General features: G+C 47.9%; 1 protein-coding gene across 1 annotated transcript in view; it reads right to left on the bottom strand.

The window, feature by feature from the left end:
- LOC147103105 (uncharacterized) overlaps positions 1-26,939 on the bottom strand; it is a 108,346-nt gene that overhangs the window by 50,064 nt on the left and 31,343 nt on the right. The window contains exon 7 of the mRNA XM_085962420.1: positions 6,396-6,582. Within this exon, the coding sequence (XP_085818546.1) occupies positions 6,396-6,582 (187 nt within the window). The remainder of the gene's footprint in view (positions 1-6,395; positions 6,583-26,939) is intronic.

Raw genomic sequence — 26,939 nt, forward strand, 5'->3', positions numbered from 1 at the left:
CCAATCCATTTGTGGCTGGATGATATGGGGCAGATGTGTAATGTTTCACCCCATTATTCTTCAGGAACCTCCGGAGATCCTCATACACAAACTGTGGGCCATTGTCGGAACAGATCTGTTCTGGCAACCCATTCCTGGCGAAGATGGTCCTTAGGACTGCAATAGTTTTCTCCGTGGTGGTGGAGGACATTTTGATGACCTCTGGCCATTTCGAATGGGCATCCACAGCGATTAGAAACATTGAGTCCATAAATGGACCAGCGAAATCAATGTGTACCCATTGCCATGGAGATGAGGGCCACTCCCATGGATGTAGCGGGGCCTGTGGTGGAGCGTTTTGGACCTTCTGGCATCCTGTGCATCTCTTGGTCATATCCTCGATTCCTTTATCGATTCCCGGCCACCACACAAACGCCCTGGCTAGGCTCTTCATTTTTACCCCTCCCAGATGACCCTCGTGAAGGTCATTGAGTACTCTATCTCTCAACTTGGGTGGAATTACCACTCGGGATCCACACATCAAGGTTCCCCGGCACACTGACAGCTGTTCCCTCCTTGGCGAGAATGCTGGCAACAGTGAGTCGCCATATGCTGGCCATCCCTTCACCGTCAAATCATAGACCCGAGAGAGTGTCGGGTCATTTCGGGTTTCCTTCTCAATACTTGCGTTTGTAACAGGCAAACATTCGACTATGGTCACATGGAATATCTCCACAGGGTCCACTGCAGGTGCTTCTTCCGCCGTAGGCAACGGTAGGCACGACAGCCCATCAGCGTTTCCATGTTGTTTCGTACCTTTGTACTCTATGTCATACTGATGTGCCCCTAGAAAAAGTGACCATCTTTGCAGCCGTTGCGCCGTCATCACCGGAACGCCCTTCTTTGGGTTAAAAATTGAGACCAGGGGCTGATGATCAGTCAGTAGGGTGAATTTCTGCCCGTGCAGATAGTGATTGAACTTCTTCACCCCCCACACCAGGCTGAGGGCCTCCCTGTCAATCTGGGCGTAGTTACGCTCGGCTAGAGTGAGCGAGCGCGATGCAAAGGCTATTGGCCTCTCTGAACCGTCACGGAATTTGTGTGACAGCACCACTCCAATGCCGTAAGGTGATGCATCACATGCCAACCGAATCGGTAGTGTTGGGTTGTAGTGGGCCAATACTTCTTTTGAAGTGATTTGGCATTTACATTCCTGAAAGGCACGCTTACACTCATCACTCCATTTCCATGTTACACCAGTTTGAAGGAGGGCGTTCAGTGGGTGCAGAATTGTAGATAAATTCGGCAAGAACTTATGGTTATAGTTCACCAACCCGAGGAACGACCTCAGTTGCGACACATTTTCTGGTGCTGGAGCCTTGACTACAGCCTCAATCTTGTCCGGCGACTTATGCAACCCTTCCTCATCAATCATGTGGCCACAATACGAGATTTGTCTCCTGAAGAACTCGCATTTGGGACGGTTGGCTCGTAGCCCATATTCCTGCAATCTCGTGAGCACCTGTTCCAGGTTGGCAAGGTGTTCATTGTCATTTTCGCCCGTAACCAGGATGTCGTCCAAATAACACTGGGTCCCCGGGATCCCTTGCAGGACTTGTTCCATTGCCCTCTGCCACATAGCCGGGGCCGATGCTACCCCAAATACCAGTCGATTGTACTGGTAAAGGCCTTTGTGAGTGTTTATCGTGAGGTATTTCCTAGATGCTTCTTCCACCTCCATTTGTAGATACGCTTGAGCCAGGTCAATCTTTGTAAAACGTTTCCCTCCAGATAGTGAGGCAAAAATATCTTCTATCCGTGGAAGCGGATACTGTACTGTGTGCAGGACTGGGTGCACAGTCACCTTGAAGTCCCCACAGATGCAAACCTTCCTTGGCTCCCCAGGCGTGCTGCTCAATGCTTTCTTCATTACAGGAACGATGGGTGTGGCCCACTCGCTCCAGTCCACCTTAGACAGCACCCCCGAACGCTCCAGACTCTCCAGTTCAGCTTCCACAGCTGGGCGTTTCCCGTATGGCACCGGTCTGGCCTTGAAAAATTTTGGGGTTGCGTTATCCTCAATCTTTATGGTTGCCTTTACTCCTTTTAGAGTCCCAAGTCCTTTTTGGAACACCTCTTCCGCGTCAGATAGAATTTGTGACAGACACCAGGTGCGACGTCATCATCTTTTTTGTCAGTCACAGTTAGTGCCAGAATGGAATGTCAATCCAATTGTAGTCTTCGGATCCATTCATGTCCCAATAATGGTGGTCCTCCATCTCGTAGTATATACATGTATAGTTTCTGTGTTTCCTTTCTGTTATATTCAACTGGCACCCTTATTTTTCCTCTGGGGTAGACCTTTTGCCCCGTGTATGTCTTCAATACAATGGACGTGTCCTTTAAGGGTATGTGTGAGAATAGCCGCTCATAGTCTCGTCGATTCATGACAGTTAGGGCTGATCCTGTGTCCAATTCCATCTTCACTGGGGACCCTGCTATCATGAGGGTGACCCAAATGGTTCAGTGATCTTCTTTTGCGATCACGTTGTGTAGCTTTAAACAACTTAGTCGCCTGCTCCCGGAGTCCTTATCACTCTCTTGATCTTCTGAACTACTATCTGTCAGTTTCTTTACTTTCCTGTACTGTTCCTTAGTAGTTCTTGTCATGTTGGTCTTCTTTCCCGACCTGCAGACTCTTGCTATATGTCCCATCTTCCCGCATTGCCTGCATATTTTGTTTTTAACCAGCAGTCCTTCTGCTCATGGGTTATTCTGCCGCAGCGATAGCACTTTTCGGCTCCATACGCCATTTCGTTAGCGCTGTATTCTTGTGGTTTCTGTTGTATTTCCGCGGCTCCCCGTGCTGCTGCTTCATAGGATACTGCCACGCTGAAAGCCTGTTCTAGCGTCAGGTCCTTTTTTGAAAGTAGTCGTTTCTGGGTTCCTTCACTCTGGAGCCAGCAGACAAACTTATCCCGTAAGGTGCCTGCCAGTCCTGCTCCGAACTGGCAGTGCTTCGATAACTTGCGTAGTTCCGTAAGATAGTCAGCATTGCTCTCATCTTTGTGCTGGTTTCTTTTATGGAACTTGAATCTTTCTTCTATCAGCAGTGGTGTAGGGCTTAGGTGTTCCTGTAAGATATGAACAATCTCCTCAAAACTTTTCTCCATTGGTTTAGCTGGGGTAATTAAATTCCGCAATAGGCCGTACGTATTCACACCCATCAGTTTTAATAATACCGACGCCCTCTTTCCATAGGCCACCTCATTTGCCTTGCAGTACACTTCGATTCTTTCTACATACGTGGTCCAGTCTTCTACCTCGTTGTCGAAAGCAGTGATACTGCCACTTTTCGGCATCTTGGGCGATTTAAAATGGCGCCTCCCGCGCTTTTGCTTCTTCCCCAATGGAATAAAATGGCGCCTCCCGCGCTTTTGCTTCTTCCCCCTTACTGCCACGCTGCTCCTAGCGTTCTACGGGGTAATGGCAGCGACCCGCAGCTTCGGCGCGTCTCGCTTTCCTTCCCCCCCGTTTAGTTTCTCTCCACTGTCCTGTTCTCGAGCACCGACCGCGCCCTGTGCGCTCCACCCTCTCTCTCTTGTTTTCTTTTCCAGCGACGCTGCGCGGCCTGATCTGTAGAGCCGCTCAATCAAGCTTGAGCCCGCCGCAGTCCGGAAGGGTCAGCGCGCTACCTGCTACCAGCACGATTCGCTGGAACCACAGTCTCTCCCGCAATTCTCCAAACACCGATGGATTCTTTGGGCGGTTGCCCTCGGTTGACGCCCGTTGCTCAGACTACGACCTTCCAGGACCTTCCTTTCAGGCGAGATCCCCGTGAGATGATGCCACACTGCAGGTGAATTCAAACTTACTCGTCGCCACTGTAAAGTCCGCGCCTCAATAATACACGGACGTCGGGAGAACAGTTTAACAGGTACTTTACTGAACAAGAGGCAGCTTGAAACTGAAACTACAGAAGCCTGCTAGGGCCTTTTATACAGGGGTGGTCACTGCCGGTACTGCAGTCTAAGACCAGTTATTCCCTTAAAGGTACATACACAACAATCACCAACCTCTGACATCTGAAATTAAGCAGCTTTGAGAGTGCAGCTTTTAGACTGCAGTTACAGCTGTGAAGTTTCCAACTCGTTGGTCTTCCTGACACACTTACCCAGCGTGATCTCCGAACGTCGTGAAACCCAAATGTTGGAAAATTGCAAAAGGCTCTCAAAATAGCACTTAACAAGCACTTAACAAGGAGTTAAGTGCCTTAAATTCCTTACCTGCTGCTTGGTGTCGGGCCTGTTGTGAAATCACAGACCCGACCCTCTTGAAACTCACACGGAGGCGGGTTCGCGGCGGGTTCGCAGCGGGTTTCCGACCCGCCATCAATCATCGTGACTTTAACGCCTGACCCGCCTCCGAACCCACCCCCTGAGCACCTTCAAAATCGCGGCCTATGATAGAGAGTAGAGAGCCAGTGTTCCTGCTGCCTGGCATTTGTGTACCCACATCCAGTTCAGCTCCACAGACATACTCCTCTCTTGTTTCTGGACTTGTAGGCTGGTTCTTTGCACAGAATACTGAGATAGGGTGAAAATAAATCCACCAGTACACAAGTGAAAACATACACAGATACATTTCCTGGCGTCATTCAAGCACAGGCACAAATAAGTGAGTGTCAAGGTGAGATTCCCATTGTTGTACCAAGTGAGAGGTTTCAATTAGACAACATAAAAACGAGTGATCCCTAACAAAAGCCACCATGCATAACCCTGACATTTAAGACAAAGGATATTTTAGTCATCTTTCCACAGAAAGACCTGCATTTATATAGCACCTTTCATGACCTCAGGACATCCTTTACAGCCAATTAAGAACTTTTTGAAGTGTGGTCACTGTTGTAATGTAGGAAACACGGCAGCCAATTTGAGCACAGCAAGCTCCCACAAACAGCAATGTAATAATGAGCAGATAATCTGTTTTAGTGATGTTGTTTGAGGGATAAATATTGGCCAGGACACCGGGGAGAACTCCTCTGCTCTGCTCCGAATAGTCACAGAATCACAGAAACCCCACAGTGCAGATAGAGGCCATTTCGGCCCATCGAGCCTGCACCGACACATATCCCACCCGATCCCCGTAACCCCTGCACCAACACATATCTCACCCTATCCCCGTAACCCCACGTATTTAATCCCCCTAACACTAAGGGTCAATTTATCATAGCCAATCAACCTAACCTGCACATCTTTGGACTGTGGGAGGAAACCGGAGCACCCGGAGGAAACCCACGCAAACACGGGGAGAATGTGCAAACTCCACACAGACAGTCACCCGAGGCCAGATTCGAACCCGGGTCCCTGGCACTGTGAGACAACAGTGCTAACCACTATGCCACCGTGCCATGGGATCTTTTACATCCACCGGAGAGAGCAGACAGGGCCTCATTTGTCTCATTTGAAAGATGGCACTTCCGACACTGCAGCACTCCCTCAGCACTGCACTGGGAGTGTCAGCCTGGATTTTGCACTCAAGCCTCTGGAGTGGGACTATGAACCAACAACCTCCATCACTCAGAGGCAATAGTGCTACCACTGAGCCACGGCTGATACCAGGTGGGATTTGGAAGCACGTTTTATTTGAGTGGCATGTTGTAAATCAAAGTGGGTTTACACAGGTTTTAAAATTAGCTTTAGAGCTACGTGCTGCAGCAGCTGAGACATTTATTTGTGAAGGGATCAGGTACTAAGATACGTATTAAAACCAGGAGGGCCACCTGTTGCAAACTGAGACAGTGAGAATCAACTGACTCATCCCAGACTCATTAAAGTTATGATGGTCCCCATTCATTTTTGTAAAAGCAAGTGATGGTTTCTTGAGACCTGCACTCCGGCCAGCTTGGAAAAAAACCTGAGGCAAATTGGTACAGGGATGCAGTGAACTTCACAGCCACTTGCAATACGGTGTCTTGGGTGTGGTTGGAATGTTGCTTCTCCCCTCCGATTGCCGATGCCCCCACCCCACAACGATCGCTGCTAACTCCAGACCCAGTCGCCCCACCCCTTCCTGATTTACCTGAGGGCCACAGCTGGTGTCGCAGTGAGCCGCTCTTCATTCACGCTTCACTGGCGAGCTCGATGGAAATGAGGTGCGAGGCCCAATATTGGGGGTGCCTCACTCGTCAGGCCTGAATTTCTAGGCCATGGTTCCCAAAGCTCTGCACCACTGGGGTTTTCCTCTTGTCATGTCTGGGTCTGTTGTAGACTAATTGATAGAGATTGATTGCTATGATTAGTCAACAACTCCATTATCGTATCATACGACTACCAGGATGGTGGAAGGCAAACTAGATGGACCTTGGCCTTTCTTCGTCTAGCAATTCCTATGTTCCTATGGCTCTGACAACTGACCTGTATGAGAGGGATGCGCTGGATCCAGGTCTGGAGGAGCTGCAACTTGCCATAGATGAGGTGAGAGAGGTGGACCCACATGGAAGGCTGCACAAGGGCATTGCAGTGATATAGTGCTTGACGTAGGACTCGCCTGTGAAAGACATCACCTCCGTTTGGTCACTTTCATCCAACTGAGATAGGAAATCTGTCAAAATAAATATGAGCAAAGCAGAATATTACTTACGCAATGGTATTAATAAAACTACCTGTATTATCTATTAAGGAAAAATATACACTTTTAATAAATAATCTATAATATATTAAAAATCTTACATCTGCATGCAGTTCTTAGTGTCACATTTTTGCTACACTTTTGTATCATTTTTCCAGTATAAATCCCTATGTCCACCGTTACAATGTAAATGTGTCATGCTGTAATTACATTCTCCAGCCAGTGGTGGTGCTGTAGAGTTTTACATCTCCCAGGTCCTCAGCTTGTACTGCAAAAAGAAACTCTTGTGCTCCAACCAACTCTGCTTCCCGAATTGCTGTGTGTTTTGCCATGTAACTACTAATAACAATATAAAATCAAAGTATTATACAAAAATAAGGACAGAATGTATGACTTTAAAATGGGGACTGAATTATGTGGTCCAATTATCCGCTGCTGTGCAACACCCACTTTACCTGAAAACTATACCTGGCCTCGATTCTTTGTGTGCAAAGCCACAGGCGATCAACTATTTAAATTTACAAGGATTTCAGTTCAACCTCTTGAATTTATATAACCTCTATTTGTTATTAACATAGGGCTCTTTGGATTGATGCCTCAGCGCCTAGAGGTTAAAGGGTATTTTCTTCATGAAAGAGTGTCGGGCAACGTGTTTGCTGAAGGAGGGACAAGTGCCCGAAGAGTCGTGGGTCATTTTTGTCAGAATAACCCGACTCACATGTGACAGCTGGTAAGATGGATGCAATCCAATGCCATTTCAACTATTATATTAGAAAGGTTTTCTAAGCACTCTTTCATAGAGTTGGTGCTCCTTTATTAGATTATATATAACAGAAAAAAATAAAGTATGTACGTTGAATTCAAAGGTGTCAGCCGCGGCGCTCAGTTGGTAGCATCTTCACCTCGGAGTCAGAAGGCTGTGGGTTCACAGTCCCACTCCAGGGACTTCAGCACATAATCTAGGCTGACACTCCAGTACAGTGCTGAGGGAGTGCTGCACTGTCGGAGGTGCCGTCTTTCAGATGAGACGTTAAAGCGAGGCCCCATCTGCTCTCTCAGGTGGATGTAAAATATCCCACGGCACTATTTCGAAGAAGAGCAGGGGAGTTATCCCCGGTGTCTTGGTCAATATTTATCCCTCAATAAAACAGATTATCTGGTCATTATCACATTAATGTTTGTGGGAGCTTGCAGTGCGCAAATTGGCTGCCACGTTTCCTACTTTACAACAGTGACTACACTTCAAAAATACTTCATTGGCTGTAAAGCGCTTTGGGATGTCCAGTGGTTGTGAAAGGCGCTATATGAATGCAAGTCTTTCTTTTCTTTTCCTTTTTGTTGGCTGGCGAGGAGACTTTTGTTCGATTAATTGTTTATATGAATCTTAACCACCACAATTATTTTCCAAAGATTTTTTTCCTCTTATTTCAGATTGCCCCTCCCTCCGCCATTCCATACATCACTTTACTTCTGAAAGTGTGCAAAGTTGACCCACTGCCACTCAGCAAGTGAAAGGAGGAACTAGCATTTATATAGCGCCTTTCACAACCTCTTGACATCCCAAGGCACTTTACAGCCAATGAAGTACTTTTTGAAGTGTAGTCACTGTTGTAGTGTAGGAAACGCGGCAGCCAATTTGAACACAGCAAGATCCCACAAACAGCACTGAGATAATGGCCAGATAATCTGTTTTGGTGATGTTGATTAAGGGATAAATATTGGCCAGGACACTGGGGAGAACGTCCCTGCTCTTCTTCAAAATAGTGCCGTGGGATCTTTTACATCCAACTGAGGGGGCAGACAGGGCTTCGGTTTAATGTCCCACCTGAAAGACAGCACCCCCAACAGTGCAGCACTCCCTCATTACTGTACTGGAGTATCAGCCTGGATTATGTGCTTAAGTCTCTAGAGTGAGGCTTGAATCCACCACCACTAAGAGGCATGAAAGAGCACCCCTGAAACTCAGCCTCTGATTCTCCCAAATTCCTTTCTGGGAAGATTGTTCCTGTGCTCTGCCCCTCTCCTGCCTCTTGCTTACTCAGCTGTACTCGCAAATAGAGCAAGAATTCCTCCAGTCACTACGTGCAACCACATTTGTGAAGGTTTCCTCTGTTCAGTATATCCAGGTAAACACTTGACCTGTTCGTTTGGAGCTGTCAATAGAAATGGTGGCGAGAAAGGGCTGGATTTTCTCAATGGGAAGCTTTTTGAGGCGGGGCTGCTGCTTGCCGGCTTTCAGTCCCGCCTCCATCAGCTTCTGGCCAACCAATTCAATTCAATTTTATTTGTCATATATGCAGCAAACGTGTGTGCTGCACAATGAAATGTTGATTTTTACGAGTCCTCCCAACATTGGAATAAATATGGCATAGCAATGATAAAAATACTAATAGAAATACAGTAATAATAAATAAAAACAACAATAATAAATAATAATAAATTATTCGTTCATGAGTCTTATGGCCTGGGGGTAGAAGCTGTTTCGAAACCTGCTGGTACCAGCGGGCTTTTCCCCTGATTGACCTTGTTACGCCTGCCCAGCGGGCTCAGCAGGCCAATTAGGGGGAAGTCACTGACAGAGCACATCAACGTCTGATGTGCCATCTGTCAAGATTTTTTGAAAGAAGAAATATCAGCGTTTGACAGCTCTGTGAAGCTGTCAAACACTGACATTCTGTGTAGTTTGATGAGACCTTGTGTTCAGGACTCATCAAACCTTTCAACTTTGCAGAAATCACCTGGCTGTTGGTTCGGAGGATCCAACAGCCAGTCTGTGAAATCTACAATGGAGATGTTGGGTCTCCGGCTCCACAGCGGCTGAAGGCTGTAGGCAGAAACAAAGGTAAGTGAACATTTTCTAACACTTTACACTCACCTTACATACTTACCACTCCACACTTGCACCCACCACTCACCTCTACATCGCACTTTCAGACCCCTCCGACCCCCGCAGACCTCCTACTGGTCTCCTCCACCCTGGCGGGGTTCTCCGGGGTCAGGAAGCCCTGCACTTTGGAAGGAAAAATGGGGATAATCCTATTTTCTGCCTGTTAACTACCTGTTAACAAGCAGTTAATAGGCTTTAATCCCTTTCCCGCCTCAAGGAGACGGGACCCGGGGCAGGACGGCTTCCCGCCTCCTGGCAAGAGGGCACGGGGGCGGGTTTGCCACCCGCCCCCAAATTCTGCAACTTTACCGGCAGTCCCGCCTCCATACCTGCCTCCTCGGGGCTGACAAAATCCAGCCCAAAGTCTTCACAAACAGATTTATAACATCGCGACACATAGAGCAATTCTTAGCCCCTGGTGTAAACACACATCCCACCATTCCATGGGAAATCATCCTTTGTTTAATGAATGAGAATGAGACATGAGTAAACTACACCTGTGAGTTCTGATTGTGCTTTTTATTTGTTTGTTTGTTTTTCAATTTGATTTTAGAAATGTAGTCATGGTAACATTTACAACAGAATGCAGGCCCGAACATGTGGACATTAAATACGTTCTTAAAGGCAAATTGAGGCTCGAACGGCAACACAGGCACCATGGAAACAGACAAAAAGTGCGGAGTTGTAACCCTCTGCAGAGTGTGCATGAACTCTACATTAAAGTCGTGGGGCATTTTCATCAGAATAGCCCAACTCACATGTGACAGCTGGAAAGATGGAGACTAAAAGTGCACTTTTATTCACTAAAGTGCAGAGTGCATGCACGCTCTGCAGAGGGTTACATCTCCGCACTCTTTCACTAACTTGTCGCACGCTTTGTAAAAGGGGTAAGAAAGCCTCTAAAATCCAGGCTATGCTTTCAACATGATTATTTTCTGATGCACCAAACTTGTGTTGTTTAATAAATTGCTCCTCAAGTAGTCTTAGCCCTACAAAGGAATTAAAAACAAATAAGAAACCTTTACAGCTTTTTGATTCCTCCGCCTGTCATGGAGATGAGGGGTCAGTGGCTGGCGAACAGGAAGCAGAAACTGAGGCCTGCTCTACCATCTCCTCCTCTGCCTTTGCCAAAATCAGCTACTAGAAATGAAGCTTGGGCCCTTCCTGTTCTGTATGGGTCATTATCACAGAATCATACAGCACAAAAGGAGGCCATTCAGCTCATCGTGCCTGTGCCGGCTCTTTGAAAGAGCTACCCAATTAGTCCCACTCCTCCTCCTCTTTCCCCATAGCCCTGGCAGTTTTCCCTTTTCAAGTATACATCCAAGTACCTTTTGAACGGTACTATTGAGTCTGCTTCCACTTTCCCTTCAGACCGTGCGTTCCAGATCATAACAACTCGCTGCGTAAAGAAATTTCTCCTCATCTCCCCCTGGGTCTTTTGCCACTACACAGGACATTTAATCCATGAAATCACCAGAGCAAGACCTTAATCCATTACAACTGATGGCAAGAATAGTTACAACAAGTTGTCAAATAACGTGAATCCATTATAACAACAGAAAATGCTGGAAAAACTCAGCAGGCCAGGCAACATCCGTGGAGAGAAAAAAGAGTCAACGTTTCGGGTCAAACCCTTTGTCAAGACTGGAAAAGCACAGGAAATGAAATAGATTAAAAGGCCAGGCTGGGAGAGAACAAAAGAGAAGTGAAGAGACATTAAGAGGTATTCAAAACGAGATGAGATGGTGATAGGACTAGTGGAGACAAAAGACGGCTCTAGATTAGGTGTGAAATGCGCTGGCAGAATGAGAGACAGCTGCCATGTGGGAGAGAAAAAAGGGGGGAGGAAAGGGCCAAAACAAAGGTGTGGATAAAAAATAAGTAAAAATGTAATGGGGGCCGAGGTTATGATCTGAAATTGTTGAACTCGATATTGAGTCCGGAAGGCTGTAAAGTGCCTAATCGGAAGATAAGGTGCTGTTCCTCGAGCTTACGTGAATCCATTATTTTTTACATAACTAATTTATATTTTGTGCGCTCTAAGGCTGCCATGACTTTTTGCTCCCAAATTCAATTTGCGTTGAAGAAGCTGCTGGGGTCCTTCAAGCTGACCGCCCCAGACAATGAACAATGCCCACCTGAGGTACAATCTGACACGGTGATATAGCTGAGCAGAGGAGTCCAGGAACCAGTATGTGCAATCTTAGTGGACAAACACAGAGCAGGGAGTTTGGTCTTATTCATGACTTGTTATTGGCCAGCCAGTGGGACAATACGGTAAGTCGTGGAGTTGAGAAGTGTGGGAGAACGAAAGCTGGGCATCGCCGGCTACACGACTCCATGCTTCTCGAGAATGTCATCAAGAGGTAGCAACCAGACAAGGTATAGGAGGGGATTAAGGATGGAGCACTGGGGCACAATGGAGTTGGCAGTGCAGGAGCTATTGCTGACGATGCGCTGGCTACATTGGGACAGGGAGGAATTGAACCATGATGGAGTAATGCCATGTAGGTAGGCCATGAAGGAGACGTGGTGGCAGTAGATGTAATGGTTGACTGTCCAAGCCACAGAGAGGTTGAGGAGGACGCGTATAGATAAAGTTCCATATTCACAGTCATATAGAATATCATTGGTGGCTTTAACCTGGGGTCTCAATGTTGTGGACAGTTTGGAAACCAGACTGAAGGATTTCAAACTGGGATAGATGAGATTACAAGGCATCTGAAAACCTTAGAGACAGAGTGGAGGTTATTATTGGACAGTAGTTGGGGAGAACAGAGACATTCAGGATGGGCTTTTTAAGGCAGGAGCGATGATAGTGGTTTTGAAGGATGGAGACAATCCCAGTTGATGTTAGTGAGCACTGGGTCAAAGAGAGGTCGTGGAGTTATGAGAAGCTGTGTTGGGAGAGTAGTCAGAAAGCACCGTCTGATTTTGAGGATCTTACAGAGAGGTTTCTACGATTGGATCCAGCAGCGCAATGAAACAAGAGGCTGTGTCTTCTGAGCTTGTGGTCGATCTCACCGGGACCAAAGTGAACATGATTCCCAGTGGCAGCCAGAAAATGGAGGGGTGAAGCACAAAGCCAGTGGGAATTCTAGGATGTGGCAACGAAAAGCAACTTTCTGGGTTATCAGCCTCCATTCTGTCTGCCCACTGACTGCTTCTGCAAGTGTTGTATCAATGCTCTACATTGTGTTTGACTTTCCTTCAGGTTGGGCTCCTGTGGTAAACCACTGTTATTGTTGTTCACCGTTGTTGTTGTTGTTGTTGCACACTGTTGTATCTATGCATGCCTCAGCATGCCTCTGCTGGCTCCGCCCCTGGCTCCACCCATAGGCCCAGGTATAAAGGTGACTGCTCTGCAGCCCCCTGCCTTCTTGGAACCCAGTCAACCACGAGAGGCATGCTCTGTTCTTTGCTAATAAAAGCCTTTTAGTTACTCTCCTAACTCTCCGTCTTTTATGAGTAATTGATAGCGCATCAATTTTATTAGCAAAAACAAAATGTTGGCACCAAACGCTGAGCAGCAGGCGCTGCAGCAAACGACGGCACCAAACGCTGAGCAGCAGGCGCTGCAGCAAACGACGGCACCAAACGCTGAGCAGCAGGCGCTGCTGCATGCCCTCAGACCAACATGCCTGGACCTAGACCCTCAAGAGACGGGTTCGTCTACCAAGTTCGCACAATGGCTGCGTTGCTTCGAAGCTTACCTGGAAGCCTCAGCCGTGACACTAGATGGAAACAAACTAAAAATCCTGGCCTCCAAGGTGGGCCACCAAGTCTACACGCTCATCCAGGACGCGACTACCTACACGGCGGCTATCGATCTGCTAAAAGGACAATACACACGCCCGGTAAATACGGTTTATGCCAGACACCTCCTGAGATCCCGCAAACAGCAGTCCGGGGAATCGGTGGAGGCATTCCTACGGGCACTACAGATACTCGGCCGAGCCTGCGATTGTAAAGAGGTATCGGCCGCGACACACGCGGAGGGATTTATCCGAGATGCCTTCGTTGCGGGCCTCAAATCCGACTACTCCCGGCAGAGACTGCTGGAGAAGGGCGAAATTGACCTGAAGAAGGCAGTGTCCCTCGCGCTCTCGCTAGATGCGGCCCACCGGAATATGGACGCATTCTCCCCTAACCGCTCCGCACCGTGGACGCCGCAACCTTGGGTCATGGGACCGCCACCCCCGGCACCAACTGCTGCAGCGATGTCCAAGGGCCCGAAATGTTACTTTTGTGGCCAGGCAAAACACCCCAGAACGCGCTGCCCGGCGAAAAACGCTACCTGCTCTGGCTACGGGAAGAAAGGACACTACATCAGCGCCTGCAAAGGTAAAACCGCTAACGCCAGCAGCGCCGCGTGTGAACCGTGGGGGCAGCCATCTTGTCCGCCATCTTGGACACCTCCAGCCGCGTGGGGATCGGGATCATGGGTGCAGCCATTTTGTCCGCCATCTTGGACGCCTCCAACTCCAATCGCGGGTGACCCGGACTCAACCACCGCCTCGTCTGACGACCACAGCGACTCGCTCGACCATACGCTGGCCTCCGTGACGCTGGACCAATCTCTCCCTCACCAACTGTCCAGGTCCATGATGGACATTACGGTAAACGGCCGCGCCACTACCTGCCTTTTCGACAGCGGGAGCACGGAGAGCTTTATCCACCCCGACACGGTGCACAGTTACTCTCTCCCGGTCCTGCCAATGCGCCATCGGATCTCTATGGCTTCCAAATCCCATTCAGCAGACGTCGGTGGCTACTGTGTAGTGACCCTTTCAGTAAGGGGCACAGAATACAAAAATTTTAAACTTCTTGTCCTGCCCCATCTCTGTGCTGCCGTTCTACTGGGGTTGGATTTTCAGTGCCACCTTAAAAGTGTCACATTAGCGTACGGCGGACCCCTCCCTCCACTCACAGTCTGCAGCCAGCAGCTTTTAAATCGCCCGCCGCGCACCATTTGCAGCCTCTCCACGCTTAAAGTCTCCCCCCCCCCCTTGTTCGCTAACCTCACCCGCGACTGTAAGCCCATCGCTACCAAAAGCAGGCGGTACAGTGCCGGGGATAGGAGCTTCATTAAATCCGAAGTAGCAAGACTCCTGAAGGAAGGGATTATTGAGGGTAGCACTAGCCCATGGCGAGCACAAGTGGTGGTAGTGAAGACTGGCGAAAAACAGCGCCTAGTTATTGACTACAGCCAGACGATCAATCGCTACACCCAGTTAGATGCATACCCACTCCCCCGCATATCTGACATGGTCAATCAGATAGCACAATACCGGGTGTTCTCGATGATTGATCTGAAGTCGGCATACCACCAGCTCCCCATCAGGGCTGAGGACCGCCAGTACACAGCTTTTGAAGCTGACGGTCGTCTCTACCACTTCCTCCGAGACCCCTTCGGCGTCACCAACGGGGTTTCGGTCTTCCAAAGGGAGATGGACCGAATGGTTGACCAGAACGCGCTGCAGGCCACCTTCCCCTATCTAGACAACGTCACCATCTGCGGCCACGACCAGCAGGACCATGACGTTAACCTAGAGAAATTCCTCCGTACGGCCCAGCGGCTGAATCTAACATACAACAAGGACAAATGTATGTTTCGCACCACGCGCCTCGCCATTCTTGGCTGCGTAGTGGAGAACGGAGTCATCGGCCCCGACCCCGGCAGAATGCGCCCCCTTATGGACCTCCCCCTCCCCCACTGCCAAAAAGCACTGAAGAGATGCCTAGGGTTTTTCTCTTACTATGCTCAGTGGGTGCCCAACTATGCGGACAAAGCCAGACCCCTCATCAAGTCCACCTCCTTCCCCCTGACAGCAGAGGCATGTGCAGCCTTCACTCTCATAAAAAAAGATATTGCGAAGGCCACAATGCACGCAGTGGATGAGTCCATCCCGTTCCAAGTGGAGAGCGACGCATCCGACTTCGCCCTAGTTGCAACCCTTAACCAGGCGGGGAGACCCGTGGCCTTTTTCTCAAGGACCCTCCAGGGCCCCGAGATTCGACACTCCTCTGTCGAAAAGGAGGCCCAGGCCATTGTGGAAGCGGTGCGACATTGGAGGCATTACCTGGCCGGAAAACGATTTACCCTGCTACTGACCAGCGTTCAGTAGCTTTTATGTTTTATAATAATCAGAGGGGCAAAATCAAGAACGACAAGATCTTGAGGTGGAGAATTGAACTCTCCACCTACAATTACGATATTTTGTACCGGCCCGGGAAACTCAATGAGCCCCCAGATGCCCTATCATGTGGTACATGCGCCAACGCGCAGGTCGATAGACTACAGACCCTCCACAATGACCTCTGCCACCCGGGGGTCACCAGGTTCTTCCATTTCATCAAATCCCGTAACCTGCCCTACTCCATCGAGGAGGTCAGGACCATGACCAGGAACTGCCAAATCTGTGCCGAGTGCAAACCACATTTTTATAGGCCAGACAGAGCAAGCCTGATCAAGGCCACTCGCCCCTTCGAGCGCCTGAGCGTCGATTTTAAAGGGCCCCTCCCCTCCTCTGACCGCAACGTGTACTTCCTCAACATAATTGATGAGTACTCCCGTTTCCCGTTTGCCATCCCGTGCCCGGACATGACCAGTACCACGGTCATTAAATGTCTGAATGACCTTTTCGCCTTGTTCGGCTTCCCTAGCTATATCCATAGTGACCGGGGCTCATCCTTTATGAGCGACGAACTCCGTCAGTACCTGCTCATGAGAGGTATTGCTACAAGCAGAACCACCAGCTACAACCCCCGGGGGAACGGTCAGGTGGAAAGAGAGAATGCGACGGTTTGGAAGGCCGTCCTCTTAAACTTAAAATCTAAGGGCCTTCCGACCTCTCGCTGGCAGGAGGTCCTCCCTGCGGCGCTCCACTCCATTCGGTCACTGCTTTGTACGGCCACCAATGCCACCCCCCATGAAAAAATGTTCACTTTCCCCAGGAAGTCCACATCGGGGACCTCGCTACCGACATGGCTGACGTCTCCAGGACCCGTCCTACTGCAGAAGCACGTGAGGTCCCATAAAATGGACCCCCTGGTCGAGAGGGTGAGCCTCCTCCACGCCAACCCCCAGTATGCTTACGTGGCATACCCGGACGGGCGGGAGGACACAGTCTCCATACGAGACCTCGCACCTTCGGGTGCCCCTGAAACACTACCATTGCGGGAGGACACAGTCTCCATATGAGACCTCGCACCTTCGGGTGCCCCTGAAACACTACCATTGCCATCCACCACTACCCACAACCCAACCCCGGTAGATGGCATGCCGGAGCCCCAGGACCCATCATTGACCACCCAACCACTCAATGAGACGCCAGATTCAACGTTGGATGCGGCACCATCACCGCTGCCACCACGACGATCAGGACGGCATACAAGGCCACCTGATAGACTTACTTACACGAACCTTTAGTACACTTCACCCCGCCGGACTCAATTTTAAACAAGGGGTGAATGTGGTAAACCACTGTTATTGTTGTTCACCGTTGTTGTTGTTGTTGCACACTGTTGTATCTATGCATGCCTCAGCATGCCTCTGCTGGCTCTGCCCCTGGCTCCACCCACAGGCCCAGGTATAAAGGTGACTGCTCTGCAGCCCCCTGCCTTCTTGGAACCCAGTCAACCACGAGAGGCATGCTCTGTTCTTTGCTAATAAAAGCCTTTTAGTTACTCTCCTAACTTTCCGTCTTTTATGAGTAATTGATAGCGCATCAGCTCCTCACCACGTGGAGCATCGCTGGCCAAACAGTGACATTTTGGAGAGATAAAGTTCTGCAGCAATTTTAAATTCACATAGACCCAGTCCTGTGTAACTACAGTGTAATTAAATGGAGTGCACATCTTTCCAATTTACAGTGTGGATTTTTGAAGGAAGTGAATGCTGCATTTGGACCATCTCAGCATACCAGGGGATCTAACTGATGGTGGCAAAGCTCTAGACAAGTATCTGGTGATAACCGCATTGGATGGAACATCCCTTTTAGGTATTGATGTCAAGAAGGATTGAGAGAATGACATAGGGCTCATTGGTTTAGCACGTTTAAATATTACTGCAGTAGGTAGGAAAGGAGCTGAGTGTATGGGCACCCATTAAAATGAGCAAAAATGAACTGTGGCTGATTTACTTGCTATCAACCATCAGTAAAAATCTGTATAATTGTATCAGATGTTTAAAGAGATCTTCCATAGGGCAGAAACAAACTGAGTTGATGGATAAATGGCACGCACTGCAGAATAAATCAAAGACATCAATGTGCTTGATGGAAGATGACGGAGAGTTTTCAATATGATTAATCTGGTCTTTTCAGTGAAGCTCTTAAATAACCATATTTTCTGGCATGATTTACATGGATAAACTGGTTCTATAACAGACAGGCAGCAACAAGAGGCCCAATGATAAATAGGTAAGACCTTGTGCCTGGCTGCTCCAAAGAACAACATTGGAATGGCTTTTGTTTTCAGATATGGCAAACAACCTGAGGCAATCTCATCAAACTTTAAAGTATGCTGGCTATGCTACAGTAAGCTCCAGCTTAGGTCAGGAGTAGGGTCTGGATAAAGAACGTACTCAGCCACAAGCACAGTATAAAACTGAGCCGTGCTCAGATTCCAAATGTGGCAATTCATCAACAAAAAAAATCAATCAGGGACTGTTGGTGAATCAGTCCATACATTATCTGGACCCCATGGGATGGGTCTGTTTTGCTTGGCCTCTCATTCACAAACAACCTGAGGCAACATCATCAAACTTTAAAGTATGCTGACTACACTACAGTAACAGAGTATGGTCCAGCTGGACCAGGAGTAGGCCTGAATAAAGAACATATTCAGCCATAGGCACAGTATAAAACTAAGCCATACTCAATTTTGCTCTCCCTTGCCCCCTCTGCGCCTAAACATGTGCTGAGGTGGCCTGGTTGTTAATCCAGCCCTGCTGAAGAGGCAGATTTTAGAACAACAAGCAGGAAAGCGTAGATCTCAAGCTGTTTCTGGATTGCACTAATATATTTACTGGTGGTGCCTTTTTGTAGGGGCTTACCAGCCACTGGCTTAGCAAATTCCAGCAAGTTTACTTCCAGGTTTCAGCTAGCTGTAATGGTCCTGCCAGTCAGGAGCCAGTGTCGCCAGTGTGGGTCCCACACAAGATAAAAGCAGATTACGTTCAACCTCATGATTGTCAACTCAATTGAAATAGAAAAGATTATACAAATAGTGCTTTACAAAAGGAAGAAGGTTTTACCAATTCAAACGATAAATGATGTCCAACTCAAAATCAGCAAATCTATTGGTACCCAATGGCTTAAAGTACATTTGTTTATTAAAAAACAGAGTTACTGTTAGATCCGTGGTTCAGTGGATAAATAATTACACGGATGCTGTACATAAACAAACAACAGGTCTTTACTGGAGGAGGGTAATTTCTAGACTGGGGTACAGAGGCATGCGCACAGCTTATATACCGGTGTGGTTACTGCCGGTACTACAGTATACAGGAGCTGTAAAAAGTAGTTCTGACTTAAAGCACATACACTACAATTCCTCCCTTTTTAGATTAATAATACCCCCTTAATATTCAAATAACAATTACATTTTTACATGTACATTTAATAACAAAAGTTCATTTATAGATTCAGTCTTTCAGGCGGCTTCCTGACCCTTTCGGGATAGCGCCTTTCCGGAGGTTCTTGTTCTTGGTGCAGAGGCGATTCTGACCCCTTTTCATCGGGTAGTTCATCAGGTTCCACTGCTACTGGGTCTGAAGTAGATGCTACCGGTATGTCGGGTTCATCCCCAGGTACTCAAGACATGGGGTTGACGCCTTCCTGTGACGCTAAGATCTGATCAACGTGGCGTCTCACAATGTTCTCCCCGACATCCACTGTGTACATTAATGGCCCCTGCCTTGTACATATCGTTCCGGGTTGCCACTTCTCTGTTCGATAGTCACGGGCCAAGACTCGTTGCCCTACATTGAAGCTCCTTGTCGGCTTCTCGTTGATGTGCTGGAATTGTTTGTCCTCAACATTTCTTCGCACATTTGGTCTGAGCAAGTCCAGACGAGATCTCAACCTTCGGTTAAAGAACATCATGGCCGGGGTCTGGTTGGTAACTGCATGTGTCGCATTTCGGTAGGCTAATAAGAAATTGTCCATCTTATGCTGAAGTGGAATTTTCTCGTCACACAGGGCCTTTATCGCCTTCTTAAAGGTTTGTACGAACCTCTCAGCCAATCCATTGGTGGCTGGATGATACGGGGCGGATGTGTAATGCCTTACCCCATTCCTTTTCATGAATTTTTGGAACTCGTCGGACACAAACTGTGGTCCATTATCAGAGCAGATCTGCTCTGGCAAACCGTTTCTGGCAAATATGGTCCGTAGGACTGCAATCGTTTTCTCTGTAGTGGTTGAAGACATCTTTATCACCTCAGGCCACTTTGAATGAGCATCCACTGCTATTAAGAACATTGAGTCCATGAATGGACCAGCAAAATCAATGTGCACCCGTTGCCATGGAGAGGAAGGCCACTCCCATGGGTGTAGAGGGGCATGTGGTGGTGCATTTTGGACCTTCTGGCATCCTAAGCAGCTATTAGTTAGGTCTTCGATTTGTTGATCGATTCCCGGCCACCACACATAAGCCCTAGCAAGGCTTTTCATTTTCACTCCCCCCAGATGACCTTCATGTAGCTCCTTTAGCACTCTCTCCCTTAACTTGGGTGGAATCACCACTCTGGATCCACACATCACTGTCCCCTGGCATGCTAACAGTTGTTCTCTTCTGGATGAGAATGCTGGCAACAGTCAGTCGCCATGTGTTGGCCATCCCCTCACCGTCAATTCATATACCCGTGACAGCGTCGGGTCATTGCGGGTCTCCTTCTCTATATCCGCGTTTGTTACTGGCAATCGTTCAATTATCGACGAATAAAATATCTCGATAGGGTCCACTGCTGGTGCTTCCTCCACCGGAGGCAGTGGCAGGCGCGATAGCCCATCAGCGTTCCCACGCTGTTTCGTGCCTTTATATTCTATTTCATATTGATTCGCCCCTAGAAACAGGGACCATCTTTGTAACCGCTGTGCAGTCATTACTGGCACGCCCTTCTTAGGATTAAAGATGGAGACAAGTGGTTGGTGGTCAGTCAGCAAGGTGAACTTCTGCTCATGCAGATAATGGTTGAATTTTTTTACTCCCCATACTAGGCTGAGGGCCTCCCTGTCAATCTGGGCGTAGTTGCGCTCGGCTGAGGTTAGTGACTGAGACGCAAAGGCCACTGGCCTCTCCAACCCGTCTGGGAATTTGTGCGACAGCACCGCCCCAATGCCGTAGGGTGATGCATCACATGCCAAACGAATTGGTAGTGCTGGGTTGAAATGGGCCAACACCTCTTTTGATGTGATCAATTCTTTACACTTCTGGAAAGCTCGTCTACATTCATCATCCCACTTCCAAGGCACCCCTGTTTGCAGTAGGGTGTTCAGCGGGTGTAGTACCGTAGACAAATTTGGTAAGAACTTGTGGTAATAGTATACCAGCCCGAGGAACGACCTCAGTTGTGACACATTTCCCGGTGCTGGAGCCTTGACTACTGCCTCAATCTTGTCAGGGGACTTATGTAACCCCTCTTCATCGATGATGTAGCCGCAATACGAGATCTGTTTCTGGAAAAACTCGCACTTGTGGCGATTAGCTCGTAGCCCATATTCCTTTAATCTGGCGAGCACCTTCTCCAAGTTAGCGAGGTGATCACCTTCATTTTCGCCCGTGACCAAGATGTCGTCCAAATAACACTGGGTCCCTGGAATCCCTTGCAGGACCTGATCCATCGCCCTTTGCCAGATAGCCGGAGCCGAGGCTACTCCAAACACCAGCCGGTTGTATTGATAGAGACCTTTATGGGTGTTGATCGTAAGGTAATGTTTCGAAGCTTCTTCTACCTCCATTTGCAAGTACGCCTGGGCTAGATCAATTTTGGTGAAGTGTTTACCACCAGATAGCGAGGCGAAAATATCCTCAATTCGTGGAAGCGGATATTGCACCGTGTGAAGGACTGGGTTCGCTGTCACCTTAAAATCCCCACAGATGCGGACCTTCTTTGGTTCCCCAGGCGTATTACTCAACGACCTCTTCATTACAGGGACGATGGGTGTAGCCCACTTGCTCCAGTCCACTTTGGACAGTACTCCTGAACGTTCCAACCCTTCCAGCTCTGCTTCAACCGCTGGTCTGATCGCATAAGGCACTGGTCTGGCCTTCAGAAACTTTGGGCTTGCATTATCCTCTATTTTAATTGTTGCTGTTATTCCTTTTAGTGTTCCTAGTCCCTCCCGGAACACTTCTTTTGCGTCAGTTAGCATTTTTGACAGTCGTCCAGGTGTGACGTCGTCATCCTTTTTGGCCTCCACCTTCAGTGCCTGTATGGAATGCCAATCTAAATGTATCTTCCGGATCCACTCACGTCCTAGCAGTGGTGGTCCTCCATTTGGCAATACATATATATCCATTTTAGGTATTTCCTGACCTTTATATGTCACTTTCACCCTTACTTTTCCTTTGGGGTAGACTTTTTGCCCCGTATACGTCTTCAAGACAATCTCTGTAGCTTTCAAGGGTATGTGTGAAAATAGCCGCTTGTAGTCTCTTTGATTTATGACTGTTAGAGCTGACCCTGTGTCCAATTCCATTTCCACTTGGACTCCGTCTATCTTGAGTGTAACCCAGATAGTCTGGTGATCCTCTATTTTGGTTACATTATGTAGTTTCAGACAACCCAGCTCCTTGCTTCCGGAGTCTGTGTCACTTTTCTGTTCGTCTGAACTACTGTCCATCACCTGGTGTACCTTTTTGTACTTCTCCTGTAGAGATTTCTTACTGTTGGTTTTCTTCCCAGACCTGCAGACTCTTGCTATGTGTCCTGCTTTCCCACACTGTCTGCACACTTGGTCCTTGAACCAACAATCTTTCTGGTCATGTGTTGTTCTGCCGCAGCGATAGCACTTCCCTGTTCCATAGGTCATTTCGTTGGTGCCGTATTCTTACGGTCTCCGTTGTATCTCTGCAGCACCCCTTGCGGCTGCTTCGTGTGATACTGCCATATTGAAAGCTTTGTCCAGCGTAAGGTCCTTTTCTGATAGAAGCCGTTTCTGGGTTCCTTCACTTTGTAGCCCACACACAAACTTGTCCCTTAACGTGTCTGCTAGTCCCGCTCCAAATTGGCAGTATTTCGATAGCTTGCGCAGTTCCGTTAGGTACTCAGCATTGCTTTCGTCTTTGTGTTGGTTCCTTTTATGGAACTTAAATCGTTCTGCTATCAGCAGCGGTGTGGGGCTTAAGTGGTCCTGTAGGATTTCTACTATGCTTCCAAAATCCTTCTTTACCGGCTTCTCTGGGGTTATTAGATTTCACAGTAACCCATAAGTTTTTGCACCCATGGAATTTAACAGAACCAGTGCTTTATTAGCATCTGGCACTTCATTCACCCTGCAGTACACCTCAATACGTTCCACATATGTCGCCCAATCTTCGACTTCATTGTCGAACATAGAGATACTGCCACTCTTCGGCATCCTTGGTTGTGCGTTAACTATCACCAATGGCGCCTCCCGCGCTTCCCCTTCTTCTCCGCTGGCACAAAATGGCGTCTCCCGCACTTTCCTTCCTTCCCGCGCTCGCCCGTCTTCTCCGCTGCGGCTTCACAAAATGGCGTCTCCCGCGCTCTTCCTTCTTCTCTATGGCTCAATGGCGCCTCCTGCGCTCTCCCTGCTTCTCCGCGCCTCAATGGCGCCTCCCGCACTCTCCCTGCTTCTCCACGGCTCAATGGCGTCTCCCCTTGCTTCGCCCCGTGGACCCTGATCAGCCCGTTATCCCTGGCTGTGCTCTGCGGGTTCTTCTCTTGATATTTGTCGACGCCGCTCAGTCTAGAACCCGGCTGTTTCTTACCCTCTCTCTCTCCGGTTTGCAGTATTTTTTTCCTCGACGCCACTCGGTGATCAATCCCCGGCTGCGCCCTGCTCTCTTCACCCTCTTTCTTACCCCATCGACACTGCCCGGCTCTCTCTCTCTGCCGTCGGTCGGCTCCAGCCGCCGCTGCTCGGGAAGGGTCTGCTCTGGACCTGTCGTCGGTCTCTTACTGCTCGTTGTGGCTGGGGAACCAAGCCCGGCTCTCCACAGCCTCCCCAGCGAAGTTGGATCACTGCCTGACTGCTGGGCGGTTGCTCACGGTCGACGCCCGTGTTCCTGGACTCGACTATTTTTTTTTTTTTATGTTGCAGGTAGTTTCGCATCAACAGTCGTCGCCACTATTAGATCCGTGGTTCAGTGGATAAATAATTACACGGATGCTGTACATAAACAAACAACAGGTCTTTACTGGAGGAGGGTCATCTCTAGAATGGGGTACAGAGGCATGCGCACAGCTTATATACCGGTGAGGTTACTGCCGGTACTACAGTATACAGGAGCTGTAAAAAGTAGTTCTGACTTAAAGCACATACACTACAGTTACCATTGAACAATCTTGGAACAGAAGAGTTAATTGATCAGTGTGTATAAGGTAGGCCCATACATACCAAGCGAGGCTCAGTGGCTTCTTAAGCAAGGACCACAAGAAGCTCAGATTCATTCAACAAAAGATCGGTCCGAATAATAAATTATGAGGCTAGGTATGCACAACCAATCTAACAATGCAAGCTCAGAGAATTGAAGAAATATTATAGTTAATGTTCACATTGTTAATGGTCAAACTGAATTAAAAGGAATACTTTCGAGGATGTCAGTGCATTCCTACCTCAATACTGGATTTGTCAATGTTAAAAACTTAATAAAGGTTGTTCGTCACAGGTTCATTGCTGTTAAGGGTTTCTGGTTAGGCCCCAGCTGGAGCATTGTGGCTAATTCTGGGCACCACACTTCAGGAAGGATGTCAAGGCCTTGGAGAGGGAGCAGAGAAGATTTACTAGACTGGTACCAGGAATGTGGGACTTCTGTTGTGTGGAGAGACTGGAGCAGCTAGGATTGTTCCCTTAGAGCAGTGAAGGTTAAGAGGAGATTTGGTAGAGGTATTCAAAATCATGAAGGTTTTGATAGAGTAACTGAGGAGAGACTGTTTCCAGTGGCAGAAGGGTCAATAACCAGAGGTCACAGATTTAAGTTAATTGGAAATACCAGAGGCAACATGAAAGAAAGAAAAGAAAGACTTGCATTTATATAGCGCCTTTCACGACCACCGGACATCTCAAAGTGCTTTACTGTCAATGAAGTACTTTTGAAGTGGAGTCACTGTTGTAATGTGGGAAACGTGGCAGCCAATTTGCGCACAGCAAGCTCCCACACACAGCAATGTGACAATGACTGGAAAATCTGTTTTTGTTATGTTGGTTGAGGGATAAATATTGGCCAGGACACTGGGGATAACTCCCCTACTCTTCTTTAAAATAGTGCCATGGGATATTTTACGTCCGCCTGAGAGAGCAGACGGGACCTCGGTTTAACTTCTCATCCGAAAGACGGCACCTCCGACAGTGCAGCGCTCCCTCAGCACTGCACTGGAGTGTCAGCCTAGCTTTATGTGCTCAAGTCCCTGGAGTGGGACTTGAACCCACAACCTTCTGACTCAGAGGCAAGTGTGCTACCCACTGAGCCACAGCTGAATAAAAAGAGGAAAATTAAAATATGCAGCGAGTTGTTGTGATCTGGAACGCACTGCCTGAACGGGCGGAGGAAGCAGATTCAATAGTAACTTTTAAAAGGGAATTGGGTAAATACTTGAAGGAAAAAAAATTGTCGGGTGATGGGGAAAGAGCAAGGGAGTGGGACTAACTGGATAGTTCTTTCAAGGGCCTCCTTCTGCGCTGTATCATTCTACGATTCTATGATTCTAACATATTGCTCTGCAGTTGCTTTTCACTATTTACTTACTGGGTGGGGTCTCCATTCAAATGAGTTACCCTGGCAGCCAATGTTATATTAAGAAAATCAAGTACACCCAAGCAATTCTTCAATAGTGTTTTGATATTGCCTGAAACAACTGTCAACTTCATGTCCTTGCGGTTACTCTCTCATAATACATGTTTGCATAAATATGACGTTCAAGGTCTACGTGCCTGTGGTTTGCAAGTTGATTCAGATGCATCATTAATTCAAAGGCAAATGTTGGTTCAATATATTTGCATTGTAGTAGAAGCAAAGTTAAGTGGGTACATGTTGGGAACAGTGTGGGTTTCCCACTAACCTACAGGGGTGTGGAAGCTGCTGTCAGTGTTTGCGTCTTTTAACTGGGAAGCACCTTGTTACATCGTTATATTATCACATCATTAAATGGAACTACTTGTTACATTGTTATATGGAACTACTTTGAGTAGTGCATTTATACTGCTATGTGGCACACTGTGTCAGGCAGTGCACAATGCAAGGTCGGACATCTTGTATCACTCCGCACCATGCGGTAGCAACATCATGAAAGCACTGAATAAAAACTGTAAACTAAAATGAGTTAAAAGTGTCTGTATTATATATAGTAATAAGAACACAAGGAGACACAACATGGTGGCAGCGGTATAAGTGAGTACAACTTGTACTATATGAGCTACGAATAAGACGAAAAGTGGATATATGAGCTGATCGTGAGTGCCGGTGCCTGCGGTGATTGAGTGTGAATCGTATGGGCAACTAAGAAGGCGGCTGCTGCTGCACTGACTGCGCAAATGCAACCCCTCATGAACTGGGATGCCGACGATTTAGTAGAGGCACTCCGCAAGTTCAAGCAGAAATGTGACCTTACATTCAAAAGCTTCCTGAAGGATACTGCCAACGAGGAAAAGGTTAGTTACATTCTGTTGTGGACAGGAGAAAAAGGACTAGATTTGTATAATAGCTGGAGTTTGACTGAAGAGGAAAAGGAAAACCCTGCGGCAATCTTTGGAAAATTCAGCAACCATGTAGAGCCTAAATCCAATCACCGTATACACAGATACAAATTCCAGAGTCTAAGACAGGAACTCGGTGAAACAGTTGACAATTTCATAACAAGGCTGAAAAATGAAGCCAGCAAGTGTGCATTTAAGGAAATGGAGGAAAGGCTTGTGGACCAGCTGATATGGGGGTCAGCACATGCAGAGGTACAAAAAGCCCTGATAGGAAATGAAAATCTCGAATTAACAGAGGCTGTAGATACTGTGAGAGCTCATGAAGCCATGAAACATGTTTATACCGGTTTGGCATAAAAATAAACCTAAAAAGGTGACTCAACCGTGGATAACGAGGGAAATTAGGGACAGCATAAAATCAAAAAAAAGGGCATATCAACTGGCAAAAAAAAGCACCAGACCGGAAGATTGGGGGCAGTACAGGATACAGCAAAAGAGGACAAAGGGATTAATCAGGAAGGGGAAAATAGAATACGAAAGTAAACTTGCAGCAA

Source organism: Somniosus microcephalus, chromosome 20, assembly GCF_052327205.1.
Source record: "Somniosus microcephalus isolate GS21.2 chromosome 20, FLI_Smic_1.0, whole genome shotgun sequence".
Taxonomy (NCBI): Eukaryota; Metazoa; Chordata; class Chondrichthyes; order Squaliformes; family Somniosidae; genus Somniosus; species Somniosus microcephalus.